This window comes from Pristis pectinata, chromosome 20 (genome assembly GCF_009764475.1).
Source record: "Pristis pectinata isolate sPriPec2 chromosome 20, sPriPec2.1.pri, whole genome shotgun sequence".
Taxonomy (NCBI): Eukaryota; Metazoa; Chordata; class Chondrichthyes; order Rhinopristiformes; family Pristidae; genus Pristis; species Pristis pectinata.
The window spans coordinates 33,240,761-33,253,909 of record NC_067424.1 but is presented as its reverse complement, the minus strand read 5'-3'; the positions used below and the strand labels follow the sequence as shown (position 1 = coordinate 33,253,909).

The window sequence follows — 13,149 nt, the reverse complement described above, 5'->3', positions numbered from 1 at the left end:
CTCCCACCAGCCAATCAGGCCAGGTATGGACTTCTTTATGATCAAACAGACCCATCACAGGTGTATGGAAATTATCTTAGTTTAAATTGTCCATGACCATTAACTTCAAAAAGCATTTGTGTACCATCAAGAGCGTGTAGTTTCGGATTTCATATGCTATCCAAAGTCGAGGCATAGCCACAGGAGCTACATGTTTTAACAACCTGATGGTTTCTGTTTATGTCCCAAGCTCATTCTTAAACACAGACCTGCAAAGGTTTTTGTTGCTGGTAACGATATCCTGAAGTGTCTGACCAGGTATTGCTCACCGACACCCAACCAGCCTCACACTGTCATTTCTTACCCCATAATAAGCACTTGTACTATTTTTCATTTCCTCTCAATATCATTAGACCACCTACATTGGCTCTCATCAGCCCTCACACAGACTGGCAGGAATTATTTCACCCAACCTTGTGTTAGAAGCATCACTACACTGTAACAAAGTAGGAAATAACTGCAATAAATCTATTAAAACAGGAGTGGCAGGAAGTGCAGTAAGCTTTTTTGAGTTGTTTGATCTTAAATATACGTTTTATTTTTAGATTACACAGGGAATGAACTTGAAGGGATAATTTTAAAAGCTCAAACTATCAACAAGAAAGTTCTCAAGGTAAAATTAAAAGAATATCCCAAAGGCATAGGTGAGTTTTGGGACAATGAGCAAATTTTGTTCAGTGCTTGAAAAATTACCCTCCAAAAAAATAAAAAACATGAACATTGTATGTAAGGCTCAGTTTTATTTAGTGGCCTATCAGTTGATCAAAATATCTTAATGCGCTTTGGTTGATAAATTATGCTTTGTAAGCAAGGGTATGTAGGCAGAAATCCAGTCCCAAAAAATTCCACAAATATCAACCAGATAATCTGTGCGTGGTATTGGTAGATAGAAGAAAGCTAGCTGGGACATTGAAATGCTCAATACTTGCGGCAGTTTTCTCAGTACTGCCACAGACCCAGTCTGACGGTTATATCCTTCAGGCAGCTAGGTCAGTGGTTGAACTTTCCGGCCACTATTGGTGATGGACATGGAGTTTCCCAACCCAGAGTGCATTCTGTGTTTTGCTGCTTTCAGTGTTTTTGCCAAGTGCTGTTCAAGTGTTGGAACACTGTTAGATCAGTTAAGGGAGGGAATTAGGTGGTAATCAGGGGAGGGGTTTCCTTGTTCATGGAATCTGGAGTCAATGCTGAGAACTCCCATTGGCGGTGGGACAGGATACACCCAGAGGTTACGGTGGAAGAGTTAAGCATGTTGTTTACAAAGTCTGATTCTGTGAGTACAACTGTTTCTGGCTGCTGCTTGACTAATCTGTGGGACAGATCCTGCACTGTGGCCACCAGTCCCCAGAGGTTAAAGACCAACTGGGCTGGAAGCAACCATGTTGTCTCTGAATTCTGTGCATAGATTGTTGGAGAGTTAACAGTCCAGTTGTATCCTTTGCTCTGTTTTAAAGTGTCAATTGTGAACCCATGAACACTACCTCGTTGTTCTTTTTGTTTTGCACTATTGATTTATTTTGTAACTTATAGTAATTTTTATGTCTTTGCACTGTACTGCTGCTGCAAAACAACAAATTTCACATCAAATAAGTTAGTGATAATAAACCTGATTCTGAATTGCCATTAGCAACCTTCCAACTGCTACCCTGGCCAGCTCAGCACTGGTTATGAACTGTCTATACAACATTGTTGGACTCCACGTACAGCAGTGGAGGCCAGATCATTGGAGGCGTTTAAGGAAGAGATAGATAGATATCTAAATAGTGGGGGTATCAAGGGATATGGGAATAAGGCCAGAAATTGGGGTTAGAATAGTGTGTTTTTTTTTGCGTTCCCCCCCCCCCCCCCCCCCCCCACAATTTCTCATTTCTTTTTTCCCTTCTCCTTGGAGCAGACTTGATGGGCCGAATGGCCTACTTCTGCTCCCTTGTCTTGTGATCTTGTAACTCTGTAATGCCTTGCTCATTGGATCAGTGAGAAATGTAACCATAGGTTTCCTTATGTTCAGAGCACATAAATTATTAGGTCTAATGTGAGTTTGTCGCTACAATTGGAATAACAGCTGCTGAGAGAAAGTGTTCCCCATGGCCATAAAGCTGAAGTTCCCTCGAATAGCTGTCTAATAGGGTTGTAATTGTAACTTTCCTCTAGTCCAGCTAATGCACACAGGCTACTGCTACCTTCTACATTCTGCCTTTTAAAGCTTGATTTTGACTCTCAATACTTTTCCTGTATTTCCTTCTGATCCCAGAATGAAATTTTCATTTCCTAGTTGGCAACAGGTCAAGCGAAAGCTCCACTATCCCAACATTCAATGGTCTAGTATCAAATATATTTGTCACCAAAGTGACACATATCTTCACTTCATGTTAGTTGCCTTTTAAGGAGTTTTGATCATTGTGTTTCATGTACATACATGGCAGGATGGCACAATGGCACAGTAGGTAGTGTTGCTGCCTCATAGCTCCAGTTGGTAGGAGGATCAGGGTGGAATTTATGGGTGTGTGAGAGGAATAGGTTACATGAAACTAAGTGGGGGAATGGGATTGATGGGAGTATTCAGACCCAACACAGACTAGATGGATGAATGGCCCACTTCTATGTCATAGAAAATAAGCAAATATGAGAATATTTTCTGTTAAAACTTCACTTCAAAGACTGTAAGTAAGCTATAATCATTTTCCTTTGTCTGTCAGATACTCCATTGACATGGCATAAAACCGGAATACGCCAGCTTCTATCCATAGACTGGATGCTACTAGGATTAGTACAATTGCTACAATACTACACACCAAAATGCATGAGAAAGTTAATAGGTTTATTACATGTCTTTGGATAGGATAAAATGAAGTGTATCTTTGTATTGGCTGAGCATTTTTATTTTCTCACTTGGTTTAGTTCGAATAAGAATCCTAGAACCATAGTGAACTCACATTAACGCCGAGAGTATTATTTTGGGTTTCCAGCTGTAAAAATGCTTTGGACAAAATGAGTAACAGGTTATACACATGCGAACTATTCTGTTGAATTGAGGATTGACATAAACTAACTGAATAAAATTTTGAAAATAAGAAAACTACAGATGCTGGAAATCTGAAGTAAAAGCAAAAAATGCTGGAAACACTCAAGAAGTCAGGTGACATCTGTGGAAAGAGATGTCACCTGACTTCATGACGTCCTGAGAACCTACATCAGAACTCTGTCAAAATAAAATTTTGAAGCCAATGGTTTTTCATTTTCCATTCTGCTTTGAGTGTTGCACATACTGAACTATCAAACTGTTACATTACTAAGAAATTCAGAAGCAGCACATGAAATCAATAGGCGGGTTTTAAAGTAATGCGTCAAAAAGACAAAAAACTGGCACAAAACACAAAGGAAGAAATTAGACACAAACCAAGAGCAAAGCCAAAAACTTAGGAAGGTCTGCCAGCTATCAATCATGGAGGGAAGAATTTATCACAATTGTTTGAAAATATGACAAATTAATGTGTGTCATATATAGACTTGCAAAAGAATTTCTAAAAATAGCACACAAAGAGGCCTCCAACTAAATGAAAGCTCTATTAATATAGAGGTTGTAATTGTTAATGTAGAATGAAATACTAAGTAATAGAAAAGATGTAGTGATTAATGATAATATTACGTTGGAGGGTGAAACAGTGATTGTTGATAATATTGATGGTGGACCAGCACAGTGCCATAGCTGCCTCACAGCTCCAGTGGTCCTGTTCAATCCAGACCTTAGGTATCATCTGTGTGGAATTTGCATATTCTCTCTGTGACCACCTTGCTTTCCTCCAGGTGCTCCGGTTTCCTCCCACATTCTAAAGATATGTGGGTTGCCAGCCTAATTGGCCACTGTAAATTGCCCCAAGTGTTTGGTGAGTGGTAGAATCTGTGGGGAGCTGATAAGAATACAGAAAGGATAAAATAAGGATTGGTGTAAATGGGTGCTTGATGGCCAGTGTGGACTCAATGTGCCGAAGGGCCTGTTTCTGTAGTCCATGACTATTATATTGGAAAGAGATATTGTATTTAATGATACAATAATATTCAATGGTGAGATATTGAACAAGTATTGATAATATTACTGGAGACCAAAGTGCTAAGTAACAAATGATAATTTGTGCATGATGGTGATTAATATTATAGTAGAGAGTGAGGTACTGAGTAATGATTACATCACACTAGAAGATGACAAGCTGAATGATTACCAATAATATTATGTTGGTAAGTGATCAGTGTATTCAATGTAATGTCAGAAGTGAAATGCTGGAGAGTTGTACTGCATGGCTCTTGTTTTATATTCCAATGATATCACCATTTTGTCAAGTCCTTTTCCTAGGTTTTTATGTGTAGCTGAATTTATTTAACCAACACTTTTAATGCATATTCAGCTGAGCAATATGACATACTTTTCAAGGTTATTTTTCTTTCACTATTTCTCAGATGGATTGCTGACTTCTCAGGTGGCCTTAAACTTCATCGCTGGCAGCTGATCTATTAGTTTTATCTTTAATTTTAACCCACAATCCAACAGACTATTTAGAAAGGAGAGCTGGAGATAGCTCCAAATAAAGAACAAAAAAAATCTTTTGTATGTTATGTTAAGACGTTTACCATATTGATAGTAAGATTATGTTATTAATAACCGACACAAGGTGTATAAATAAACCACAGCTACAAATTGAAAACCAATGCTCATTTGAAATATACTGATTACTTAAAGGAGCACAATTCCTACACTTACAAGTATGTATATCTTTTATAAAAATCCACCCAAAGTTACCATTCACTTTCCATACCTCAGTGTCTTCTTCATTGTGCAGTGGTTGAATATACGAGTCCGGTTTACGTATTAGTGGATCCACTATCATCAGGAATGCCATGTACACAAGGAGCGCTCCAACCACAGTCAGGTAAATGATGATTGTTACCTGTCAATTGAAATTCAGAGAGTACATTCCTAATTTGCTTGCAATTATTTGCCAGTATTTGTTTATTTTACCAGTACTCTGTATGATATAAAAAAATAACAAACTCCTACAGCTATAAAAATGCTCAGGCCTCGAGAATGAGCAAGAAAAAGTTATTTAACTGCAGAAAACTTCAAGATCACTCCACTTCTCAGCTGATGGCCACATGGGCAAAGTTCCATCAGCTCAGTCACTTAAAGGAACTGGAGCAGAAACTCCTGGTTGTTTTGATTTTCCCTAACGGGGTGAACTGCAATATTGCACACAATGTTTTAGACGTAATCAGCAAAACTAAGGTTGAAGGGTAACCAAGAGCCTCCCTGAGATTATCAAATACGAGAACTCTGATAAAAGGGAAGAAGCAGAGGAGATCTGCTAAGATGGTACCAGTTACGTGGAGAGACTAAATGCACCTGGAATTATTCTCCTCAGAACTGGTACAAGTACGAGGAGATCCGATAGAGGTGATGGAGCACAAAAATACAAGAAATAGAATGGATAGTCTGTAAAGCCCCTCAAGATTAATCTGCCATTCAATAAAATCATGGTTGATCTGATGACTAGTCTGATTCCTTGATTCCCCTCCAGTCCAAAAACCTATCTTTTAAAGTTGACTAAACAATGACTCAACATCTACAACACTCTGGGTAGAGAATTTCGACGATTCACAGCTCTCAGAGAAGAAGCCCCTCTATATCTCAGTCTCAAGTTGTAGACCATTCACCCAAGATCATGCCTCTTAATTCTAGACTCAACTCAACAGAAACAGCTTCATTGATCCTATCAAGCCCCTCAGAATCATAAACAGACCTTTGATGAGACCATATCTGGAGTAGAGAGATTCCTCCCATTCTTCTAAAAATCCAGTGAACACAAACCCATTCTGCTCAATCCCTCCTCATTAAGCAACCCCTCATCACTGGAGAACCTTTGCTGCCCTGTCTCCAAGGCAAGTACCTCCTTCCTAGTACAGAAAAACAGCCGTGCCTGAAGGTTGGTGCAGACTCAAAGGGCCCGTTTCTGTGCTGTATCTTCCTCTCTCTGCTCCAGATACGGTCTCATCAAAGGTCTGTACAAATGTGGCAAGTCTTCTTTACTCTAGTACTCATCCAGCCTGCTGAGATCGACATTCCCATTGCCTTCTTAATGAATAACTGTACCTGCATCTGAACTTTCTGACATTCTTTTTTGAGAATACCCACATCTCTCTGCACACCAATATTTCACAACCTCTCATGCCATGAAAATAATAGTTTGCTTTTCTATTTTGCTTACCAAAGTGGATAACCTCACATTTCTCCAAGTTCTTGCATTCTCTACCTAGACCCCACTGGAAACCCTTTGTATCTTCCTCCCAATTTACTTTTTTCTTTTTCTTTGCATCATAAGCAAACTTAGATACGTTACAGCTTTCATTTAAGTTACTGATTTCGATCAAAATTGGATGCCTCAGCACTGATCCCTGAGACAACCCATGGGTTACGAATGGAAATGTTCTATTTAACCTGACCTTTGTCTTTTAACCAATCCACTATTCAAAGTACCCTCAATACCATAAGCTCTATTCTTGTGCAATAATCTCCTACATGGCATCTTAATGAATGCCTTTTCGAAATCCAAATTCACTACATTTACTTACTCTGTCCATCCTGCTGGTTGCACCCTCAAAGAACTTCAATCAATTTATCAGACACTATTTCACTTTCATAAAGCTAAACTGATTTTGCCTAATTAGGCAATGGTTTTCTAAGTTCGTTTTTAACTCTTCCTGAAAATGGATTCCAGCAATTTCCCAACAACATAATGGGCTAACCAGTCAGTGGTACCTTGCTTCCCTCCTCATATTTTTGAATAAAGATGTATTATTTTCCTCTTTCCATTCTGCTGAAACTTCTCCAGAATCCAGGGAATTTGGAAGGTGACAACCAAGGCATCCAATTTCTCGCAATCACTTGTTTTAGACCCCTGTACTGTAGGCCAATCAGGTCCAGGGAATTTGTAGGTCTTTAGTCCCATTAGACCACTTAATGCTTTGTTAACAGTGATATTAATGGTTTTAAATTTCTCACTGTCTTTTGCCTTGTTTATCTACTTTTTTGCATGCTGTTAGTATCTTCTACTGTGAAGACAGGTATAAAAAAACCACATTTGTTTAATATCTCTGCCATTTCCTGTTCCTCATTATTAATTCCCCGGCTCGACTTCTGTGGGGCCAACTTTTTCTTTTGCTTATCTCTTCCTCTTTATGTATTCTAGGAACTTTTACAATCTGGCTATGTACTTCTTTCTCATTTACACTCATATTTACTCCTTCTTTATCAGCTTTTAGTCATTTTTTGCTGGTATCTAAAATCCTCCCATACCTCAGAGTTTCAACTATTCTTTGCAACAATACAGAAAAAGTTTACAGGTCAAATAGCATCTGCAGAAGGAGAAACAGAAATGATGTTTTAAGTCAATGACCAATGACCTGAAACATTATCTCTGTATCTCTCTGCAAAGATCCTGCCTGATGTATCGAGTTTCATTTCAGATTTCCAGCATTTGCAGGATTTTGCTTTTGTACTATTCTTTGCAATTTTAAAAACTTTTTCTTTCAATCTAATACTTTACTATGCTTTAATTAGATAGATTACTTTTTCCATAGAATCTTATATACTTACAGAGAATTATGTAATATTTACTAAGATGTCTGCCACTACTTATCTATCATTAGACCTTTTAAGCTATTTTCCTAATCTACTTTATCCACCTCACTCCCCATACCTATGAAATTGCCTTCAAATTTGGATTATTGGTGGTTTATTAGTGGATTGTTAACTACCGGCAATGGTTATTTACTGCCACTAATCTACCAATAAATCAACTTAATCTGTCATTTTCAAACTGAATATGAAATTCTATCATGTTATACTAATTACTAATTAATCTTGACTTGTTAGGAATTACAGTCTGTTTTTTGGTTGGCTCCAGAACACAACTATCTTGCATACATTGTATTAACTTGTCCTTTCCCAATTTAAGTTTTCTGGTCTACATGAAGATTAAAATCCCTCATAGTGACAGCACTACCTTTGCTACAAGTTCTCTTATATCTTAATTGATAGTCTGTACAAGAATGCGGCTTCTATTAGGGGAGCTTGTGGTCCACTATCACCAATGTTTCCTTCTCAATTTTGTTCCTCATTTCCATCTAAACTGATTGCATTTCCTGCCTAATGACATGTTTTGTTGTTGAAGTTCACCTACCTTCCCTCCATTTCTGTCTATCTTTCTGAAACATCAGGTACCCCGTGATATTTAGTTTTGTAGCCCTTATCACTTTGTAACCCCATCTCTATTGATTAAACCCATTAATCTCTATTAGTACAACCATTTCATCCATGATTTGTGTGTTCAATAAAGAGCCTTAATGTTGATGATACTCTCTTTCCCTACTTTAAAGCTATTTGGTGTTGCACTGTTACCATTATACTCTTCCTGTCAGACACATAATCATAAATGGGTTTAATTGAGTAAACAAGGAAACACGAAGATAGGAGCCATCAGGCCCTTCCAGCCTGCCCGCCATTTAACATGATCATAGCTGGTCTCAACTCCTCTTCTGTGCCATTTCTCCGTATCCCTCTGTTCCTTGATCTATCAAATATTTAACCATCTCCACTTTAAAAACTTCTGATAATCCAGCTTCCACCATCTGTCAGACAGAAAATTCCAGAGATTCTTCACTCTCTGTGAGAAGAAATTTCCATGCATCTCAGTTTAAAATGACTGGCCCATTTTCCTGTAGTTATGTCCCCTTGTTTGAGATCTTCCTACTAGTGAAAACACCCCATCTACCCTGTCTAGCCCCCTCCGGATCTTATGTGTTTGAATAGGCTCTCTCTTCATTCTTCTAAACTTCAAGAACTACAGGCCCAAAATATTTAGTCTCTCTTGGTAGAACAATCCTCTCATCCCAGAAATTAGCCTGTTGAATTGTCATCGCACTGCCTCCAATGTTACAATATCTATAATTTAGGTCAGGAGACCAAAACTATATGCAGTATTCTAGGTGAGGCCTCACCAACACCCAATACAATTGCAACAAAACTTCCCTATTTTTAAACTCCAACCCCTTTGCAATGAAGGCCAAAATGCCATGTGATTTCTTAACTACTTGTTGGATCTGCCTGCTGGCTTTTTGTGATTCAGGCACTAGAACGCCTAGATTACCCTGTATCTCACTCACTTGCAGTCTCTCCATTTAGATAATAACCTGGCTTTTAAGCGCATCACCTCACACTTCCCCACATTAAACTCCATTTTCCATTCTTTTGCTCACTCACTCACGCTATCCATATCTCACTGCAGAATCACAGTATCCTTACCACAACATGCCCTTCCACCTATTTTTGTATCATCAGCAAATTTGGAAACCTTACATATTGTTCCTTATGCCAGGTCATTAATGTAAATAGTGAACAATTGCAGGCCAAGAACTGATCCCTGCCCTTCGTTAGTTACCTCCTTCCAGTCTGAAATGAACCCATTTATTCCAACTCTCAGTTTGCTATGAGACAGTCAGTTTTCAAGCCATCCTAACACACTTCCTCCAATACCGTGGGCTTTTGACTTATGCACCAACCTTTTATATGGCACCTTGTCAAATGCCTTTTGGAAATCTAAATACACTCTATCTACAGGTCACTCTCTATCATCTCTCCCTGCTACATCTCCAAAGAATTTGACAGGGAACCGTTTCCGCTGTTGATGGGTCAGATGACGTGCCAGTACTTCTAGCATTTTCTGCTTATATTTCAGATTTCCAGAAACTGAAGGACCTTGCTATTGTTTTATTCTTTGCGATTTTACGAACCTTTCCTTCATGATTTTGTGAGACACAGGAAGTGTATACACGTAACACCAAATAGGCAGAAAGATTTAAGGCAGTCGACCAAAGAAAGAAGGGCCAGTGAGGATATTTTTTATGCACAGGATTTTTGTGATCCACGATCCACTACCTGAAAAGGTAGTGGAAGAAAATTCAAAACTAACTCTTTAAAGGGAATTGGATAAATACATAAAACTAGAGCAAGTTTCAGCCTTGTGTGAAAAAAGGAGAGTTTCGCCCAGTCAGCAAAAATCTGGAGTGGACTGAATAATCCCATCTGTGCTGAATGACTGAAAGCCCAAAAGCACAAGATATACTTAATGCATTCTCACAGTCAGCTCCCAGTCACCCAAAAATAGTCACTTTGATTATTGCAGGTGCTCTGACTGGTGGACATTGCATTGCTGTTGGACGTGAATCAGAGGAAATAGAGGATTAGCTGTACCTTGATTGTAGTGGTGCTTCTTTCTTCATATTTACACTCACACAGCAAACAGTAAGCCTCCACATCTCGGCCTGGTACTGGCATGGGCTCCACCACATGCAGGCAGTTACTGAAAACAAACAACACTCGACATGAATGAGCGAGCATGGCTCTCAATGTAATACACAACTTTTACAATGCAGTTAGTGTTCAAAAGGAAACCCTTAAATGATAACGTTCCTGTAAACGGGGGTATTTTTGACTGCAACAAAACACTGTATTGATGACAGTAGTAGATTTGCCATTAATTCTACAATTTTTTGAAATAATTTGAGGAGGATGTGTATTGGGGGATTGTGTGTGGAAGAGTGGAAGAAATATATTGCACACCACCGTACACTTTATATTAACCTGCAAGCATATCTACATGCAAAAGTTATGGACAAAGAGATAAAATGAATTTCGTGGATGTCGCTCTAAATAACTGATGCACCCTTGTTCTGACAACACAAGAGACCCAAAAGCAAAAATGTCATCATTATAAAGAGTTTTAAAGTGAACACAATAATAGTGCAAGTAATTCAGAAAATGCTGCAAAATACAACAATCTGAGGATGGTTGGAAGTGAAGATGAAGCTTCATGAGCAGATTAGGATCTAATTCCAGAGAAACAAAGGACTGCAGATGCTGGAATCTAGATGAAAAACACGATGATGCTGGAGGAACTCAGCAGGCCAGGCAGCATCCGTGGAGAAAAGCAGGCGGCCAATGTTTCGGGTCAGGACCCTTCTTCAGGACTGAAGATAGGAAAAGGGGAAGCCCAATATATCGGAGGGAAAAGCAGAGCAGTGATAGATGGACAAAAGAGGGGAGGTGGGGTGGGCATAGGGTGGTGATAAGTAAATGCAGGTAACTGTCAAGGACATCAGCTGAGGTAAAAAAAAGTCAAAGTCGAGTTCATTGTCATATGCACAAGTACATGCATGCAAAGGTGCAATGAAAAGCAGCAACACAGGCACATAGTATCAGATAAGCAGCATCCACAAGAAAAACATAAACATAAATTATACCTAACTTTTACAAGAAAGAACACAATTAGAACAGTTCTTCAGGGTCGAGGATGACTTGCTTCCACTCTGGTTCCATGGGTTGTTAGGCGGCTGATGAGGCTAATGTGGGATCCACAACCGATACCGGCATACGTAGGACAAAGGTGTTTGATGGGTGGGTAATTTGGGAGGTTGTGTGTTCATTTCATCAATTACACTAGGTTTTTGTGTGCTTTCACTGGATGGACCCAAGATTTTCAATGCCAACCTGAATGCTCCTCATCCATTTTGAACAATCATTGGCCAGGGATTCCCAGGAGTGGGATTGTTGCACTATTTCAAGAAGATTTTGAGAACATCCTTGAATCGTTTCCTCTGTCCACCTAATAATCTATTCCCAGCTCTGTTAGAGCAAGGGAGTGTCCACTTCAGGAATCTGGTATTGGGTATGTGAACAATGTGGCCTGTACAATGAGCCCATTGAGTGTAACTGGGGCTGCAATGCTGGGGATATTGGCCTGGGAGAGGAAGCTGACACTGGCTCTGCAGAGGCAGCCCTGGTAAAATTGCCCCAGTGCTTTGAGGTGTCTGGTGTAAGCAGTCCATGTCTCAGAACCATATAGGAGGGCAGGGATCACTGCTGTCCAGTAGACCATGCATTTTGTGCCAGGTTTGAGACCTTGACCTTCAAACACACATTCTCAGGAGGCCAAAGGCTGTGCTGATGTACTGATCAGTATGGTAAATGTCACCATCGATAACTACCTTGCTGAGAGGAAGCTGCTGAGATATGGTCCACACTTTTCTGTCTACCCATCGATGACCTTTCTTTAGAGCCAGCAGCATTATACGGGGGGGGGGGGGGGTTGTTAGGGGGCCAATGTCTTGTGGATGTTGACTGCAAGGCCCATCCTTTTGTATGCTTCAATGAACATGCTTGTGACGACTTGGAGCTTAATTTCCATTACCTCTGTACATGCATGTTGTCTGCATACAGGAATTTGATAATTGATGTTGGGGTGGCCTAGGTTCTGGAATGAATATAGATCAAACAGTTTTCCATTTGTCTGTGGATTAGCTCCACTTGAGTGGGAAACTTGTGGGAGGTTAGATGCTGCACTGCATTGAGAAAGATTGAAAGAAGTGTCTGGACTATGACTGTAATGAGATTGGATTTGCTATGGACCCATTGATCAGGATCGTAACTTGCCTGCCATCAGGAAGCAAACCTAAGATGGAGACTAATTTCTGCAGGCAGCCAATTTTGAGAAGGGTGCTCAAAAGCGTTAATCTATACATGTCCTGCAGAAAAGACAGAGTTGATTTGCACATTTTAGTGTTGTTGTGGACTTGATGGTTGACATGGACAAGGTGGGCCATGGGGCCTGTTTTTGTGCTGTATGACTCTAACCACCATTTTTAAGACTCAATCAGTCAGAAAATCAGGTGGAGTTCAAGCACAATGCAATATAATTGAAAGATTGAGTTCTGTTGTGTACACTTGATTGCAGCAATGCTGCGGGGAAAGGTCAAAGCAGTATTCACAAATTGCTCTTGTGCACCATCTACTGGTTGGTGAGGGAGTAACATAAGCACCGTCCTGGAGAAGCCATCTGTGATAAAAATAATGTAGTAAACTTCTCACAGGCATTACCATAGCTGAGATTTCAGCCATCTAGTGTTGTCTAAGTGCATTAGAAATGAAAGCTCAAGAAGCATTTGTTAATGAAAATTTGCTCTTACAGAACTTAAATGTCAATTTTTATTGTTTATTCAACTTGCATT

The 13,149-nt window shown here is 39.5% G+C and overlaps 1 protein-coding gene across 1 annotated transcript in view; it reads right to left on the bottom strand.

The window, feature by feature from the left end:
* The window catches only part of tmem9 (transmembrane protein 9), an 88,024-nt gene that overhangs the window by 42,036 nt on the left and 32,839 nt on the right, over nucleotides 1–13,149 (bottom strand). Inside the window, exons 3-4 of the mRNA XM_052035013.1 lie at nucleotides 10,337–10,445; nucleotides 4,848–4,979 (exon numbers count right to left, since the gene is read on the bottom strand). Of these exons, the coding sequence (XP_051890973.1) occupies nucleotides 4,848–4,979; nucleotides 10,337–10,445 (241 nt within the window). The remainder of the gene's footprint in view (nucleotides 1–4,847; nucleotides 4,980–10,336; nucleotides 10,446–13,149) is intronic.